We start from the raw sequence: 17,769 nt of genomic DNA, 5'->3' as shown, positions 1-17,769 counted from the left end.
CTTATATCTCATCAAGAACAATGCTCTTGCACACAATCGTCATCTGCCTATTGACTTTCAGTGCTTTCGCAGTCTTGGTTTGAATATGAAGAGCAACAACGAGAAAAAGTTGCAAAAGACGCTGAATTCAACAGTATCAAACGCAAGTTAAGTGCAGACAGCCAATCATGATCCAATGGAGATATGGTCTTCATCATCCGACAGGAATTAAGTGATCAGTTTAATGATATCAGATAGAAGGATAAAAAGTGTAAGATTCAGTCTCAAAAATCATGAAGGAACTTAGGTCCTAAGGGGATTATATACCTTTATGTCTGTCATCACATAGCGTTCTGATCCACCAAGGCTAGACCTCTTACCCTGGAATGCTTGCGACAACCTCACATCGGCTTTTCCATTTCACAAGATGGTAGTATTTGGCCAATTGCGACACTTTAAGTCTTTGAATTAATGCTTTTTGCTTAAGTGATGCTACATGTTAGCCGATTTCTGGTCGTCCCAAGTAGACGGGGGCGGTTGTTAAAGGCTGATGGCCTTCTTCGGGAAGGGTAATCTCTATCTAAATGTAAAAAGGCCTTTCCTAGGAGCAAGGACTAAGTCACGACAATATAACTTTTCCTGAGACTTTCGAGTAGCTAAAAGTAATTCTTTCCCATTTTTTGACATTACTTAATCGTCAGTAAAAGTGGTATTATGGGGGAATACCTCCCGACTTTTTTACGGCTTAACGTTGGCTCCATTGACGCCTCCACCAATGCCGCCGCCACTGCCGGCAGCCTAGTCGCTCCTTGTAATTAACCTTCAAGACATCCTTATAAGAAGACTTTATATACACGATTGATACTCTGACAAGGCTGAGAGGTTAAGAGAGGCCTCAGCCCTGGGTACAAGGTAAACAACACCAGTACACGAGTGGTACAATACACCATGACGGTACTGCGTGCGCCGGTATTTTTCAAGGCAAATATCTACGTACAGAAAGGCGATGGACCATACTGACTTTTTCACAACGCCCGACGTGATCATCGCTTACCCAAGATGTGACACAATAAAGAAGAGACAGTGCAGGAAAAGAAGCACCTTTATTATTGGCTTAGATATGCTGTGCCTCGTGAGCCAAATGCGGAATCCATTGCGCGATTTCCTGGGCCCCTGCCTCCCGATCGACATGATTACCCTGCCAGTCGAGAAATATGTCACTGGTGCTTGTGACACATCACTTCCGATGGTCCTCAATTGCCAGGGTCCTGTGCCAAGTTCTTACCCCAGCTCGCATCAGCGATATCCGAAAACGCCCTGATGCAGCATCTAATAACCAACTCTTACCATTTTCTCATGCACATTTACTGCATTCAATCATTTTAGAGGTGGAAAATTATCCTCTCATTTTTAGCTTTGTGAATATCACATTGATCACGCGGTATTGTTTGTAATAATTCGACAAATTGCTGATCCTGCGGACCGTTAATCCGACCGATACCTGTAATCGGGCGTAAGCACTATAACCTAAAGCTTCAACGTTGATGCAGTCCCCTGTTCAGTGACTTTACCTGTTAGGGCTTGTGCATCGTGCGGCTGAGGATCAGCGTGATCGATCATCAAACAATCAGTAAAGTGACTCGAGAATACGAGTCGAAACCCCATCTTTCTCTTCACTAGTAGTCAATCGTGGTAGACATAATTTCAAGGTGAAATATAAAAGAGTCGCAAAAGAAAAGAACCCAATCGGGCCCTGGTGTCATGATGGATATTCTGCCTGATCATCGTCAACCTAGAGACTATGGACGCCACAATGCGCTATTCACAACTGCTAATGCACGCCCGGACATTCCAGTCACATAAGGTTAATTGTCCGCCCCAGCCTCTGTTCACTTTCGGTATAGCATTGCGCAGGGCAGTAAGATAAAGGCTGCAATCTCTTAATTTCTCAGCCTGGTTGCTCTTGGCAAGGTTGACGGTCAGGGCAGATCCTCGACCATGACACCACAGAAGAGGGGTAATGCGCTGGCAACGAGTTATAAATGACTGCTGAGCGCCACGGTCCAGCCTCGCTGCGGGAAGGGCTTTCAGGCTTGACTAACCTTTATTCTTTTCCTGAGGTTTGAATCACACATTTGCACAGCATGCGGTTCTCTCAGATCGCGCCCCTTGCCCTTTGGGTAGGTAAAGGTGCGGCGAGTGGTGGTCAGCTCTTCCACGACACTTTCCAATTGAATGAGCTACCGAACATGGTGTCACTGGCCGATGCCAAAATGAAAGATATCGTACTCCCTGACTCCCTGTCTGACTTCACGGAGTGGATCGGAGGAATCGCAGAACCACAGGCCTTTGGCTTACAGCCCAGGCAAAGGCAATGTGTCGACCCAGGTTACTGTATGCTGATCACCAGAATTCCATAATCGGCCTTTGCTGACAAGACCTTAGACCCATGCTCAAGCGGTCTCGGATGTTGTCCTGGAGGCAGCACCTGTATCTCCACCGGCTGCTGTCGCGGGAACGCCAAAGAATGCGGCTCAGGCCGCTGTTACGATCCATCATCACAAATCTGCTGCAGTAGCGGTACAGCGTGTCTGAAAAGTCAGACTTGCGTCAGTGGAGGATGCTGCAGCAGAGGCGAGACCAAGTGCGGTTCATCTGGATGCTACAACCCCAACACGTCAGTTTGCTGTGGTGGTGTCGGTAGAAATTGTCCTAAGGGGTATGACTGCATGCCAGGCGGTGGATGTTGTCCGTCTGGTCAGAAGCGATGTGGAAATAGCAAGTGCTATAACCCGCGAACAACGACTTGTTGTACCGGCCCTGGGACTGTATGGGCCTGTCCAAAGTCCAGTGACTGCTGTTCAACTGGATATTGTGCCAATCCATCTACCCAACGGTGTTGCAAGAATGGTTCCTGCTTAAAGGGTACCACGTGCTGCGAGAAAGAGTGCTGTCGATCAGGGGGCTACTGTGGTTCTGATGGATATTGTAAGCCCTGTCCTGCTGCCACCAAGACGGTCAAGTCGACGGATACAGTCACAACAACCAAGATGAAGACTGTGCGCGTTACAACCGACATCGAGCCCGAGACCGGCGACGCCCCTGAGTTTACCTGCGTCCCCATGACGGCAACTAATGACGAAGGTGCGACACTTGAGCTGGATGAGGGATGCACTCTGCACTACGAGCCCCCCGAAGCTACCACCACCGACGACAGCGCCGCTCGTCTTCGTCGTGATGCCGCGACAGCACCGGCCCACGTCAACAGAGGAAACAACATCTTGGGGAGACAAGTTTCCTGCACACCTTTCACAACCTATACGAGAACAGAATGGGAGACCGAGACCGAGACTGAAACTGGTACAAAGACCGTCACGGTGCAAGGCGAAGATGCGACGTTCTCATGTCCTGAGATGGAAGTCACCAATGATGTCGGCGATACGCTTGCTCTTGATGCTGAGTGTGTTTTGTCGTTTACGCCGGCTGAAACAACGAGCTCTGAGGAGGGAGCTTCGGCACAAGATCAGCCGACGAATGTTCCGGCTGGAACTGGGGAGAGTACTACTACAGTGACAGCAACTGCAGGAAGTGGAGGCTCGAATGGTAACAGTGGTACTGTGGAGCGAGCGTCTTTGTCACTGATGTTGAGTTTTGCTGGAATTGCTTTGTTCTTCATTTAAAATTATTATCTTTGTTTGCAATTAATAGGTACTTAGTCGTGGGATATTGACATTGCTGTGGCCAAACTGCTCTGCTCTACGCCTAAGAATGATAAATTCTCTATCAAGTTAAAGGGAACGAAAATATGTTTAAAGAATATAGCCATTACTAGATGACTAGTATCAAGGAAACGAGATATTAGGACCTCTCCCTTCAACTATTAATGGCGAGAACGGACTTCAGAATCTGTCATGCAGGGTAAGCATGATTGTGACCCGTGAATCACCCCAGGTTTTGGAGGCAATTAACCACTGACTGAAGAGGCGACATAATTCCAGAACTAATGGAAAATGAGATATACATATGCGACTACAGTACGAGCATTATGTATTGTCTGAAAACAAGAACGAGACAGGCTGAACTTCTCACAACAGAGATTAAGGATAGCCAAGCCAACGGAAGAATTAATGACCCGGGTTTCACCAAGCGACGATAGCCGCGATTGGTGGAAACCCCCCTTTCGTGGGACCATGGCGGTCCAATCTCAGCTGAGTATTTAGTTGGCTCAGCGCCACTCGCTCACGAGACCAGCTGGAGAAAATCCTTCAGTTCTTTTCGTTAAGCTTCTCTCACGCGGGCTGTGAATTTTGACCCGAGTTAATTGCCTGGGGACTATTAACTGCGCTGGCCGTAGACTCATTTTGACAGATTCATTTGTGAATGACTTTGAACATGTCTTACTCTCAGAGCAAGACGCAGGCCAATCAACATGGAGAGTCAGAGGCTTCATCTCTACTGGCCCCAGCCGCCAACAGAGAAGACTCTTCTTCAGAGACATCCTCCGAAACTAGCTCAGATTCCGACTCAACAATCTTAGAAAGGCTACAGAGTTTTTACTCCAGAAACATTGGCTTATTCTACGTCCTAGTCGCCCAACTATTCGCCTCAATCGTAAGCGCGCCACTCTCGCGCCCGATGAAACCGTCACACTAACAGACTCAGATGTCGATGACAACGCGGCTTCTTGAAACGGGTTTTGAAACAAAGTTTCACGCTCTGCAGATAATTTTCGTTCGAATGCTGGCTACGGCGCTGATTGGCTCTGTTTACATGTGGTGTAAAAACGTACCGAATTTTCCTTTGGGGCCGAAGGAGGTTAGGGGTTTGTTGGTGCTGAGAGGGTTTGCTGGATCAGCTGGGCTTTTTGGACTTTACTGTGAGAATATGTAAAGGATTGACGGGAAAAGATCTTGCTAACGTATTGTTCAGACTCATTGTCGTATCTTGACATTTCTGATGCGACCGTCATCACTTTTCTTGTCCCGACTCTCACTGCGTTTATTGCATGGGTTGCCCTCCGCGTAAGTCCAATCTCGATCTTTGACACCGGCTTCAGCTGACACATCTAGGAACCATTCACCGTCAAAGAAGCAACCGCAGGGTTCATCGCCTTCGCAGGCGTCCTCTTCGTCGCCCGCCCAGCCTTTCTATTCCCCGAAAGCTGGCGGACGTTATCAGAACTCGAGTCTCGTGCTGTGGACCCCGATTTTACTACTGATGGTGGTATCCTACCGCCGGTAAAGGCAACACCTCAAGAGCGCACCATTGCTATCCTGTGCGCCATCTTCGGTTCTTTTGCAGCGGCGACGGCGTATGCGACCATCCGCGTGATCGGCAAGCGGGCCCATTCGCTCGTCAGTGTCAATTACTTCGCTGTGCTTGCGACTGTTAGCTCGTTTCTGATCATCATGATTCACCCAAATCTTCAATTCGAGATTCCCAAGACTATCGCTGAATGGTATGTAATTCGAACCCTAAGCTTAGAGTCTAGGACTGATATAATCAGGTGTTTACTTCTCTCGATTGGTATATCTGGCTTTCTGCTCCAGCTCCTCCTCACTGAAGGTCTTCAGAGAGAAAAGGCTGGTCGAGCCACCAATCTCATTGTAAGTTCCTGCTTGACAAGGCCTTCGTGAACAATACTAACTCATCACAGTACGTTCAGATGGTCTTCGCCCTGATCATCGAGCGAATCGTCTGGGGAACCACGCCTCCCATCACCAGTTTCATTGGCAGTGCTCTGATCATTGGGTCAGCTATCTGGGTCAGCCTACAGAAGAAAGCCCCTGCTGATCCAAGACCACTGCTTGATGAGGAAAGAAGACAGCAATGACAAGAGGAGGCTCTGTCAGCACGTCTATTAATGGAGAGATCTCACAGACTACCGAAGGGAAGGGTAATCATACTACATGGGTTATACGCCAAAAGCAGACTGCGGATCAGGCTTCTCGGCCACTACTGGAAATACACCTATATGCTGGCTGCGTGCTTGCAATATAGATAATTCGTGTACAAACTAATCACGTTGCATATATAGAAGACTTTTATTTGTCAATTATGAACCATTCTCTAGCGTCACTCCTTCGGCAAGCTCAACTTGCACCTTTAATATCACATGATGCGCCTAACTTCGCTTCTTCGCCTTCGCGATACAAGTCGGGCAAGTCTCTACACGATTATGTCGCTCCACCGAAGACTTTCCGCAGGCGCCCCATTTGTTCTTCCTGCGACCCGTACTGCACATCTTGTAATCTCTGTCTGCTCTGTGATCTTTGCCGCATTTGGGGCATTCATAGTTGTAGACTTCTTCGGTGCACATGGTATAAGTCTGCTGTGCTTTTATCAATTTGTATTTGGTAGATAGGAATATTATTAGAAAGTTTGCGGTGTACTACACTGAGAGCGAGAACTTATATACCTTGATGTCATATTTCATAACTGTGAATATCCACGTGCAAGTCTTCCATGCTGCTGATATGAGCAGGTGTCATACTTCGTCGACTGCTCTCTGATCATGTGAGAATATGATTTCGACTCCCTTACTCTGATATCTCTGACGGGCGACCAGAAACACATTTCGTTACGCATTTTCTGTAAGTACCCGAGGACCCGTGTCCTACATCATGTTATCACAACCCTCCCATCATTTTATGGTACATCCTTCGACAACCGGGACAAGAAAGATCATATTAACCACGTTGTAAGTCTGAATGTTTTCTTAATTAAACCCTCTCCGAGCTGCCCTCCTTGTTCTTTGCACAAGCACTGCACTTGTCCTTCCAGTATTCATGCTGGATGTTATAGTTCTGGCAAGCCCCCCATTTATTTTGCTTTCTCCCCACTTCGCACATTTTGAAGTCTTTGTTTGACTTGAAATCCTTGCGACATACTATGCACTCCCATGTTTCAATAACCTCTGTACACATGATTGGTAGTGTATTATGGGATATCTCGTATGGAACAAGCTATGTGTGAAATTATGATAACTGAAGGTTAGAAATGTCTCAAGAATGGGATTGATGAGTTTAATAACTTCAGGTAGTTGAAATACTGGCGAAAAATGTGTATTCGATAAAGGCATACAATGCCCAGTGAACATTGAATGAATGCTACCTTGTCAAGGTGCCTCGAAATCTTGACCGAGGACATTGTTTCACCTCAGGCTTTATAACTTTTCGGATCAGCCTTTCTAAGCATTTTCTCAATTAATGAGAGCCGTTAATATTGTCTTTGAGCTGTGTACTCTGACGTCAGGCTTTGTTCAAATTGGCTCTGATTCACCGCCGCCACATTATTGTCCTCCCCTCCTTTCACAGCTGCCTCAACCCATCGTTAATCTTTCTCATCTCACACACCCCTCAAGCTCCGCAAATCACCATGAAGGTCAAGATTGTCGGCGGCAAAAACAACTTCTGGCTCTGGACCAAGAAGGATGGCTTCGACCTTACCCACCCGCCAAGTCCAGATTCACCGCCCATCTACCCCCGAATCACTCTCAACACGCGTGCTGAGAAAGCTACCATCGACCCTGCAAAGACTGCTCTGGCCGTCATCGACATGCAGAACTATTTCCTTTCGCCTCTTCTTGGTCGTCCGCCCCAAAGTCCTGGTCTGGAGATCGTCGAAAAGCTCGTTAAGGACATCATTCCGGTTTGTCGCAAAGCTGGCATACCAGTTGTGTGGCTTGGCTGGGGTGTGAAAGACAGTGACCTGGATGACATGCCCCCAAGCATCGCAAGAGGATTCGACTTTCCTCTCGACAAGAACTTTATCAAACCCACATTCCTGGGAAGTATTGGCGCTGGAATTGGACAAGTCAAGTGCGAGGACGGAACACTCATCGACGCGGGTCGAGTCATGATGCGAGATCAGTGGAACACCGAGTTCCATCCCAGTCTGAAGAGAATCGCAGAGCCGCAAGACATTCACATCGACAAGAATCGACTTTCAGGGTTTCGGAGAGGTACTGGCATCGAAGAAGAACTGCGTAAGCGAGGTATCAGAACTTTGCTGTTTACGGGGGAGAACACGGATCAGTGTGTCGCTGGGACCATTCAAGACGCTTACACGAAGGGTTGGGATTGCCTGATGCTGAGCGATGCTTGTGCAACGACAAGTCCTGACTTTGCCAAGAAGTGCACTGAATATAACTGCGAAGGAGGCTGGGGTTTTGTGCTGAGCTGCAAAGACTTGACTGATGGCGTGGATGCCATTGATCGAGGAGCTTAGAAGCATGATGGCATTAAATGAGTGTGTTGAAAGAACAGGCAGTTTGTATTCAGTGCAACATAAACCCGTTCACAAAGTCTCATAACCATATTAGAACCAACAACGCCAAAATGCAATCCCAGTTCCCTTGTGTCTCTACTTCTTCCCAGCCGAGATCATCGAATCATGACTCAGGATCCCCACAAGCGTATCTCTCTTAATACACTTCTCAAACGAAAAGCTACTCGCCAGCTCCTCCAACTCCTCCTTGCTCTTATCTCTAAACAGCTCTGCCAACTCCCATCCCACATACTCACTCATCAAGCACTCCCGAATTACCCGTTCAAACTGTCGTTCAAAAGTCCAAATCTTGGGATACTTGGTATCTCTGTACTTCTCCATCACTTCCTCCTTCAATCCTTGAATAAATGGCTCGTAGAGATGTTTGACGCCGTCTTTGTTCACAACACCCCAGAAATCAAGACCCAGACGCTGTTTCTTGGCGATGAAGGGTGCAATGAGACGCATGTAGGGGGATTCGGGATCGACGTATACCATGCCTTGATAACCGACATCTTTGTACAGCCAGATAGACCAGTTTACGTCAGTTTCTCTGTAGATAGCCAACTGCTCCTGTAGCAGATTAAAGCGCTTGGCGTTGGTCTTGATAGCTTCATCACCCTCCTTATGCTCATTCTGATAAACAGGACCAAACTCTCCATTCCAAATCGGCACGTTCTTCTCCCTCATAAACTGCACCTTTCTCTCAAAGCTCTTCCTCAGCTTCGTATTCTGCTCGTCCGTACCCTCGTACTGCTCCCCAAGGGGGAAACCATAGAAGCTGTAGTCGTGACAGGCATACACAGCGTTGGGGAGGGGGTTCTCAGGAAAGGCGCGGAAGTCCATTGCGTATGTGTTTCCGTCGATGAAGATCATGTGATCGGGGTCGATGGCGCGGACTTCTTTCTCGGTGCGCTCGTACCATTTTACGAGCTTGGCGCCGTATTGGCCCGATGAGGTTTTGGTTTCGTCGGCGGGTTCGTTGAGGAGGTTGTAGCCTGCGATGACGGGGTTTCCCTTGTAGTGAGCTGCGAGAGCTTTCCATAGTTGGATAGATCTGTCTTGATGGTCCTTGAAATCCCAGAACGCCGCGCGTGAAAGACCAGAATCACTGTGCCAGTCTTGGTTCTGACCTCCAGGAACGGCATGGAGATCAAGAACAGCGTAGAGGTTATGTCTTCCACAGATATCCACACAGCGATCTAACCAGTCAAAACCCGATTTCTTGAGATTATCAGGATCCATATCGTCAATAAAATGACGATAATTGAAGGGGATGCGGATACAATTCAGACCCAACGATGCAAAGTAAGCGGCATCAGAGTCTGTGAAGAAATGGTACAGAAGTCTGTCAAAGAAGAAGTTTGCTTTTTCTTCGCCCATGACTTCTGCCATTTGTTGTCTGTGCTGATGTTCGTGGCCTGCGTAACCGGTGATGAAGTTCTCCATGTTTAGCATGCCGCCAATGGCAGCGCCTTTGAGGATGACGGTGTTGCCAGAGGGGTCGATGATGCGACTGCCCTCGGTATGAAGCATCTTGCATGTTGATGGTTTCTGAGGGGTGGTTTTGGGGACGGCTTCGTAAGAGCCGGAGTTGTCTGCTGTTGCGACCATGGTAGAGATTGGAAGATGTTGTTGCTATCAAGAAAGAGAAAATAGAAGAATGAATGGTGAATCAATGACAAAGTAGTTGATGTGAGTAATGCTCTGAGAGGTCTGCCTGTTTCCGAAAGCCATTACAGCCTTCACCTAAATAGTCCATACACTCAAAGTGGAGTGTTTTCTTACGAGCGACACTCCCCGATAAGATCCGCCACGACACCACTACGAACCATTCCCCCAGGATCCCCATTTTTCACCAAGACTGTTACTCGCCTAAAACACGGGGAATCACGCTTTAATAAATTTATTAGTGTACATCACAAGTTAAACATTAAGCCCATGCAGGACCTCCTCCAAGAAATTCCGATGGTTCGACAATCCCGGGACATCATCTTCCCAGGCCCTCAAAACCTGCATGATCCTCTCGCACGCATCCCTCCACCCCGCGGGCATTCCCGACCCCAGGAGCCGCGCTGCAAGCAACACAGTCGCTGATCGGACTAAAGCTCGAATCATGAGCCACGTTCCGTGATGACGATGTAAGAACCCCGCTTCATTGACTTCAACATTAAGAATATGGTACTCCAAGCCCTTTTCTACAAATTGCCGCCCTGGAATTGGTGTAGTTACACCACGTTCCAAGGCAGCGAGATGGGCCATTACGAACAGCCAGTACAGACGCTCGAAGAAGTTCACTAGATGTCCGCGGAGGACGAAGCAGCATACGTTGTCGTCGATTGGGGCCGAAGCAATGGAGAGTTCGGGAGGGAGACTTTCGGCCCATTCGTTGGCTTGGGTTTCGTAAGCGGGGATGAGGAGGGAGAGTTGCTTGAGGAAATCGAGATTTGAAGTTGATGCGCGATGGAGTTCGAGTATATCGTTGCACGTTCTGCTTGAGAGACGTCGGAGGGATATTTCAGAGAGGTAGAATAGCCATGCTGTGTGCTGACGACTTGATGCCGTGGTCTTGGTAGACTCCAAGGGATGAGGAGGTGTTGGGAAGAATGGCGGATACAGCACGCTCGAAGAATACGGCATGCTAAAGTCAGGAAGAGATAGTTCTCCTCGTAGTTCCCGTTCAGACTTCCAGGCAGACCAGTATACAGCTTCTTGCTGCGTCTCACCCAATTCCGGTCTCGCTAGATCTGCCCCATCCATTGCACTAAGAGACTGCGCTCTCTGCAGGAACGGCAACGTCTGACACGTCGCCAAGGCCTGCGAGAAATACCGCCACGCCTCAAAAGGTCTAAACGTGCTCATCAAAAACACCCCCGACAGAAAGAAACACTGCGCTCCGATGATATCCGATCTCGCCATCAGTGTCCCAATCCTCTTCTGCGCCGCTTGAAACAGCGCCTGAGCCTCCAAATACGGCGTCGAGTCTGCCCTCAGATGAAAACTCGCATCCAGCGGCGTCGCAATCTTTCCAAGCGCGCAGATGATAAGTGTTAAGCATGACCCCGGCGACCAATCGATCCCGTCGATGACTACATTGAGAACTACTTTTCTGGCGGCTGCTTCTTCGAGGATGGGGTTTTTGCAGTGCACGTGATCAAAGAAGTTATCGAGAAGGGCTCTTACACCTTGTGTGTCGAGATCTGCTATGTCGGCTAGGGATGTACAGCCGGGGGAGTACGATGGGGATGGCTGGGGTGGATCGGGGTGGAGAGTTGTGTGGGATGACATGTCGCGTGAGAGGACGGACCAGAGGAGAAGGCTTTCCATCTTCTCGGGGAGGATGCTTCGTAGGGAGATGTCGCCCAGAGACTCTGGGGATAACTGCATAGGAGACTCTTCGGGCAACAGCTCTTGCGCAACATCTTGATTGGCCGTATCGGGCTTCGGCTCGCGAATCAACTTCTCCAATTCATCCAACCGCTCCAAGATCTTGAGACTCGCAGGGTCGAATGCCGATAGATCAACCGGGGACTGAATACACGTCGCTCCCACACTGACGCAGTACGAACAAGCCGGCTTCTGGTTATCACACTTTGTCTTCCGAGCCCGACAGACTTGACAAGCTGTATTAGCTCGTTTGCGGGGATAAAACGCTGTGCCCCTTGGCGCAGGTCTCTTCCCCGGCCGACGATCCGCTTCAGCTGACATGTCTGGTGTTTGCGGGGACATGATGGACGTTACAGAAACGTGGAGGAGGAGAGAGAAACAAAGTGGATTGTTGCGTCGGGGAATATCGCTCCTTATACCTTCTGACTCGTGACGCCGTAAAGTGGGCTCTCATCGGGGAATGTCGCTCGTATCAGCCAAACTGGGGTAAGCTCAGCATCCCCAGATTTTCGGCCTCCCCACAAACCCCAGACTGGTCTAGACCGTGTTAGCTAAAGCCAATTCTTTTTTTCTGCGCATGATTTTCGTGTCATGCCATGTCAAACTTGACAACAATTGCGACTATGGCTTGTCTTTAACCGGAAACTATTGTTGATGCTACGCTCATGACTTGGTTATGCAGCTGCATATAAGACTCGGCAGTTAACCCCATCTTTTATCACCCAGCATTCATCATCGGTTTCCACTTTATCTTATTAACTGCTTACCATCAATCATGGAGACATCGAATACTACCGGCAAAGGAGATCTTGAACTCCAGGCCAAGGTCTCTGGCACTGAGTTCATTGATGCTAAGAGCCATGCCGTTGAGGCAGATCGTCAGGCGGAGCATGAGTTGACACTCAAGCAATGCTTTCAAAAGCATCCCGCTATTGTCTGGTGGTGCTTTTACTGGTCAATCGCTGCTGTAGGCTGGCAAGTCAAACGTCTATCCCATCTCCACAACTGACATCACTAACTCTCGACTATAGGGGCTTCGATGCTCAGATCAACGGCGCCATGATCTCCGTCGCCGCTTTCCGACGCGACTTTGGGTACGCCGCTTACCCGATCCTCCCTCTCATCACCACTAATAAACCTCCAGATACGTCGAAAACGGCGAAGCGATCCTCCCTGCCGACTGGCAGACCGCTTTCAACTGCATCAGCTCCGTCGGCGGCTTCTTCGGCGGTTTCATGTGTTCCTGGATCTGCGACTACGTCGGTCGAAAGAACTCTCTCGTCATGGCACTCCTCCTCGCAACGGGTGGTACGATCGGAGAGTGCATGTCTAATACCAACGTCGCTTTCCTCATGTCCAAGCTCATCATCGGTCTTGGACTTGGCTTCTTCCTGACACTTGCGCCGTTGGCGACATCGGAGATCTCACCAGTGGTGTTTCGTGGTATTGCTACTGCAGGCGTTAACCTTGGAATTGCTATCGGTCAGTTGGTGTCAAATGGTGTCATAAAGGCCTTTGGCGAGAGGACGGACCATTGGGCTTGGAGGGGAGCACTGGCTACTCAGGGTATCTTTATTGTTATCCTTGCTGCTGGTTTGCCTTTCGCTCCCGAGACACCATGGTATCTTGTTCGCAAGGGAAAGATTGAGGAGGCGAAGAAATCACTCATCCAACTCTACGGAACTGGTGTGGATATCGATGCGAAGCTCGCCACTATCAAGGAGACTATCGCCGAAGAACAAGCTGCTTCAGCTGAGGAAGCTTCTTGGATCCAGTGCTTCAAGGGAACCGACCTCATCCGAACCATGATCAGTATGGGAGTCTTTGTCTGCCAACACTTTGTCGGCATCATTTTCGTTCTCGGATACTCAACCTACTTCTTCCAACTCGCTGGTCTTGAGACCTCTCGCAGCTTTGATCTCGGTGTCGGCGTCACAGCATGCGGCGTTCTTGGCAACATCTGCAGTTGGTTCGTCGTCAACTCCTTCGGACGTCGCAAGATCTTTCTCTCCGGTATGGGAGCCCTGACAGTCCTTCTATTCCTCATCGGTATCATGGATGTCGTTCCTACATCAGCTGCCAAGTGGGTTCAAGCTGCATGCACCGTCATCTACGCCTATGTCTACTTCGCCACCGTCGGAGCCATGGCTTTCGCTGTTCTTGGTGAGACAGCCTCGCTGAACCTCAAAGCTAAGACAATGGCGCTTGCTACTGCCACCCAGTCTGTTATGGGTATCGCCATGAACTTTGCTATTCCATATATGGTCAACCCCGATGAGGGTAATCTCAAAGGCAAGGTTGGTTTCATCTTTGGTGGTCTGGGCTTGATCGGCTTTATCTGGAGTTGGGTTTACGTTCCAGAGCTCAAGGGGCGACGATATGACGAGATTGACCACATGTTCCACAACAAGGTCAGCCCTCGACAGATGGGAACCTATAAGCTGTAAGGAAGTGACCCTTGATGAAAGAAAGGGGTTATGGCGATAGTTTGTGCTTTGTATCTGTACCATAAGATCCTAGCGCGATAGTAATTGGTAAAGAGTGATATTATATGGCGATTAAATAATTCAACTTCTATTCTAAGAGGCCCTGCATCTGATTTACAATAATACTGTATATTCAAACATCATTATCCCCTAACCATACCAGGCTTAATCCTACCCCTTTACCCAAAAGCCAGGCTCGAATATTTCGTCTCACAGTCAAGGCGGGATGCACCGCCAGTCAATGGTGATTCTAAGAAAAGGCAGCCTAGAATTACCATATGCTCAGTAAAACAAGTCATCGATATCCTTAATCGCATCCTCGAAACTGACTCGGATGTTCATCTGAAACCACCACCCGAAAAAAGAACACGCCGCCATGAAACCGGTGGCAACTCCCCCTATAACAATCCACCCGTCGCTTGAGGTTCTCCGGTCTTTCGTATCGGAAGCTACATTGACGACAGCGTTATTCAGATTGAGCCACATCCCACTGTTCACGTAGCAGAAGCAGTTCCGAAAGACTCCAATGATCTGCATGAGAGTCGTCGCGATGCTAGTGAAGAGGGCTAGCAGAATCGTGATGCTGAACACCACAACGCAGAGCCAGTGGATAACACGCTGCATGATTGTCTTCCGTTTCGCCTTGCGTGTGATTATGAAGTACAACGGCGTAAGCACCATCTGGAAGCCTGCATAAGTGACAAGGCTGAGTGACCGGCAGCCCCAGCCCCTTGGGGGAGTTTGCCACGCCACCACGGCCCCAGCCGCCGGCGGTAGGGAAACAAGAATGATGGTGGGCAGTATGATCCAACCTAGATAATCTTGCTTCTTGATTCGGACGTCACTCATAAATTCCTGAGAGCCACGCCGCCAAGCTCTCGACTTCTCGAGCCACTCCATTTTATTGACCCCCCGGCGCCACATAAACACTGGCTGAAGTATACCGTCATAGATGGGAGGGAATATCATTCTTCTCAGTGGCTTGCGAGTCGAGAGCGGCCGCCCGATGAGCATGGTAACTGGACTAGGGTTGTTGCTGGCAAGAAGGAACCCGTTGACGATTGCAACGTGTACGATAATCATCCATTCGACACCAAAGGCTAGGGAGATGGCGGCATCTTGGTTGCTCTTGTCGCCGAGTAGGTCTAGGATGGTGTAGATAAAAGCGCCCAGGTAGAAAACGACCGCTGCCCCGACGATGGCGCCGAAGGCAGACTGCGCCGTCATGAGCCTCTTGAGCTGTTCGGACAAGCTGGGATAATTCTGGTTTTCCTCGCTGTTCGGCAGCATGTCTGGTACGGGTAAGACTGAAGGTGTCTGGACAGGATGCGGTCTCATAGCGTTGAACCGACGTCTCCCCGTAGCCAGTAGCGCATTAGAAATCAACACAAGGTTGTTAGGCCAGGGCCTGTAGGTCTTGAGTACAAGATTACCAGCAAGAACGGTCACCAGGAGTTCCACCTTATCCCTCAAGCCATCTAGTCCTTCGTGATCCGTATTGGGGTCAATCGTGCCCGCCGCATTATTCCCAGCAGCGCTATGGCCCATGGGGTCAAGAGGTATTCCCTCAGACACCCTCAGCTCATTGACGAATCTCTCCGGAATATATGTCCTCCTCTTCAACGCCTTCAATATCTTGAAGTCTAGCAGTGCTTCATGCAAGCCGGCAACCATCATCGGGCCTGCCATGCACATGATAGTCATAACCCATATAACGGTGTCCACAAAAACAAACAAGAGTGCCGGAAGCGTCAATACCAGCGACATAATAGCTCGTTTCCAACCACGTAGATTGGTCAAGACTAACATGTCTAGCCACTGCAGTGAAAGGAATTCGAATGTCCTAGGGATGTTCATGCTGAAGATGACTGATGGAAGGATAAACTGGACAATTGGCCCAGCCCACTGGTCTGCGTTTTCGACGCTGGAGACACCCCAGCCGCTGCATTCGCTCTTGCAGAAATTGTAAGTGACGTAAGCGTCAGGTGCGGCCGGGGAAGACTCGTTGTAGATCTGTCCGCAGATAATATTGTCCATGGGAGTGGCGCTGCCATTATTGGGGGAGACAAAGGCATTTTCCTGGCGGGCTCTATTGCAGCATGCCTTGTCACTATAACCCGAAGCAATCGTAGTAAGTAAAGCCAAGATAAACACTGCGAGGAGATGAGATGCTGCTCCGGGTAGCATCATGTTGGTCAAAGCTAGGGGCAATAATGCACGTTTTCACAGATAGATACAATTAATAAACGAAGGATCAGATTATTCCGGTAGCAGTAAAGACCGGCTTGTTGATGAGGCGGAATCGAACAGCACGAAAGTTAAAGAGAGTCAAGAATAACGAGAGTACAGTAAGTTCCCCGTTGGATAGGGTAAGAAAATTGAAATGGGCAGATCATCGTATTTGTACTTTTGGTGAACAGATTGAGAAACTTGGATACCGGGCACACGAGATTGGCCTTTCCTATTTCACTGTACATACCATTTTTAGGTATTATAGCCGCCAATGTGTAGCATCGCAGGTTGTAGGGGCAAGGAAAGATGTCCGATTTGACAGACACCGGATACTGCCATCCTATATGAATCATGTTCCTTTACGTGTGCCTTGCCGGCGCGTAGTAGCTGAATTCAAAACGAGGCTTCAGGGGCCGGCCCCTGTTGTGTCTGGGGATCAAGGACACGTCACCGTAAAATTCTGTGCATATTTCTGGCCGCATATCTGCGATTTGGGTTCAAGAAGTGGATGTGGTGCCAAAGCCTCGTTTTATCTGCTTGTACTTCTATTCCAATTATACTAAAACACTATATACTGATAACCCGTTAGACTAACAGCCTAGAATTGATGTTTGTGGAGGTAATGCACGCGGTTGTTAGCTTGGAAAGCCGAGTTCCCCAAAGCGCAACGTAGATCAAATGTGTAAAGCTGGCTAAGCAGCCTGAAGTTACTGTGTGACGTACCTCGAAATTGCAATACACCGGCCAAATCAGTCTTCTAAAAAAGACAGTGATAGCGGCCAGGCAAAACAGCCAATGACGAATGACAGGTGGGTGGCCGGCATGAGCTTCAACCACATCTATTGGTGTTTCAATCCTTATCAGCCGCCGAAAATCAAGCACGGGCGCAGCAATACGAAATTACATTTCCACTTTCAAATCACAAACCAGCTATTTGGTCAGCCCAGGTATTCTTCAACTTCATTCAAAATTCAACTAATGTTCTGGAAGGATTGGGTTCCTCCAGTGGTCTACTTGATAGAAAGACCCCAGATACCCATTGAGAGACTCTTGTTGATGTCTTTACAATCCACTTAATGCCTCTTTGTTAGCGATGAAAAAAATCCAATAGGTCAATTACTTGTTTAGGCGCTGTCCGCGAGTCAAGTGGCTGTCTCAGAGGAGGTCATTGGCGTTCAGCCATTACAGGGGTCACAGCCTGATATGAGCACTGCCGTCTTGCCTCAAAATCAGCATAGCGGTGTATGCAAACGAAAAAAGGTACCGATATTGATCTTTTGAGAGCTGAAGTAGTAAAGGAATACACGATTCGAAATCTTGACGCCTCAGGCTATAGTTTGTACTGACGATATCGATTAAACTGGTCAATGGCAAAAGCCATAGCCTCCGCCATGTTGCATTACTCGTGCCGTGTCAG

At 48.8% G+C, this 17,769-nt stretch overlaps 7 protein-coding genes; 4 read left to right on the top strand and 3 right to left on the bottom strand.

The window, feature by feature from the left end:
- Positions 1–2,123: 2,123 nt before the first annotated feature.
- Positions 2,124–3,659, top strand: FFUJ_06600 (uncharacterized protein; the record flags this gene model as incomplete). XM_023579943.1 has 2 exons in its annotated part: positions 2,124–2,373; positions 2,425–3,659. 2 exons carry the CDS (start codon positions 2,124–2,126, stop codon positions 3,657–3,659), a joined length of 1,485 nt encoding a protein of 494 aa, XP_023432690.1.
- Positions 3,660–4,371: 712 nt separating this feature from the next.
- FFUJ_06599 (related to transport protein YPL264C) lies at positions 4,372–5,812 on the top strand (the record flags this gene model as incomplete). XM_023579942.1 has 6 exons in its annotated part: positions 4,372–4,590; positions 4,642–4,855; positions 4,909–5,000; positions 5,049–5,437; positions 5,486–5,585; positions 5,636–5,812. The coding sequence occupies 6 exons, from the start codon at positions 4,372–4,374 to the stop codon at positions 5,810–5,812; spliced, it is 1,191 nt and encodes a 396-aa protein (XP_023432689.1).
- Positions 5,813–7,356: 1,544 nt separating this feature from the next.
- FFUJ_06598 (uncharacterized protein) lies at positions 7,357–8,208 on the top strand (the record flags this gene model as incomplete). The annotated part of the gene is made up of 1 exon (XM_023579941.1): positions 7,357–8,208. One exon carries the CDS (start codon positions 7,357–7,359, stop codon positions 8,206–8,208), a length of 852 nt encoding a protein of 283 aa, XP_023432688.1.
- A 135-nt stretch (positions 8,209–8,343) lies between these two features.
- FFUJ_06597 (related to endoglucanase) lies at positions 8,344–9,861 on the bottom strand (the record flags this gene model as incomplete). XM_023579940.1 has 2 exons in its annotated part: positions 8,344–8,800; positions 8,876–9,861. 2 exons carry the CDS (start codon positions 9,859–9,861, stop codon positions 8,344–8,346), a joined length of 1,443 nt encoding a protein of 480 aa, XP_023432687.1.
- Positions 9,862–10,173: 312 nt separating this feature from the next.
- On the bottom strand, positions 10,174–11,976 carry FFUJ_06596 (uncharacterized protein; the record flags this gene model as incomplete). Its single annotated transcript, XM_023579938.1, has 1 exon — positions 10,174–11,976. The coding sequence occupies one exon, from the start codon at positions 11,974–11,976 to the stop codon at positions 10,174–10,176; it is 1,803 nt and encodes a 600-aa protein (XP_023432686.1).
- Positions 11,977–12,409: 433 nt separating this feature from the next.
- Positions 12,410–14,081, top strand: FFUJ_06595 (related to maltose permease; the record flags this gene model as incomplete). XM_023579937.1 has 3 exons in its annotated part: positions 12,410–12,588; positions 12,666–12,728; positions 12,779–14,081. The coding sequence occupies 3 exons, from the start codon at positions 12,410–12,412 to the stop codon at positions 14,079–14,081; spliced, it is 1,545 nt and encodes a 514-aa protein (XP_023432685.1).
- A 321-nt stretch (positions 14,082–14,402) lies between these two features.
- Positions 14,403–16,310, bottom strand: FFUJ_06594 (putative protein; the record flags this gene model as incomplete). The annotated part of the gene is made up of 1 exon (XM_023579936.1): positions 14,403–16,310. The coding sequence occupies one exon, from the start codon at positions 16,308–16,310 to the stop codon at positions 14,403–14,405; it is 1,908 nt and encodes a 635-aa protein (XP_023432684.1).
- Positions 16,311–17,769: the final 1,459 nt, after the last annotated feature.

The sequence above is a fragment of the Fusarium fujikuroi genome, chromosome FFUJ_chr06, assembly GCF_900079805.1.
Source record: "Fusarium fujikuroi IMI 58289 draft genome, chromosome FFUJ_chr06".
In the NCBI taxonomy this organism is placed as follows: Eukaryota; Fungi; Ascomycota; class Sordariomycetes; order Hypocreales; family Nectriaceae; genus Fusarium; species Fusarium fujikuroi.
Note: the sequence above shows the minus strand (reverse complement) of the source record. Positions and strands in the feature narration are given on the sequence as shown.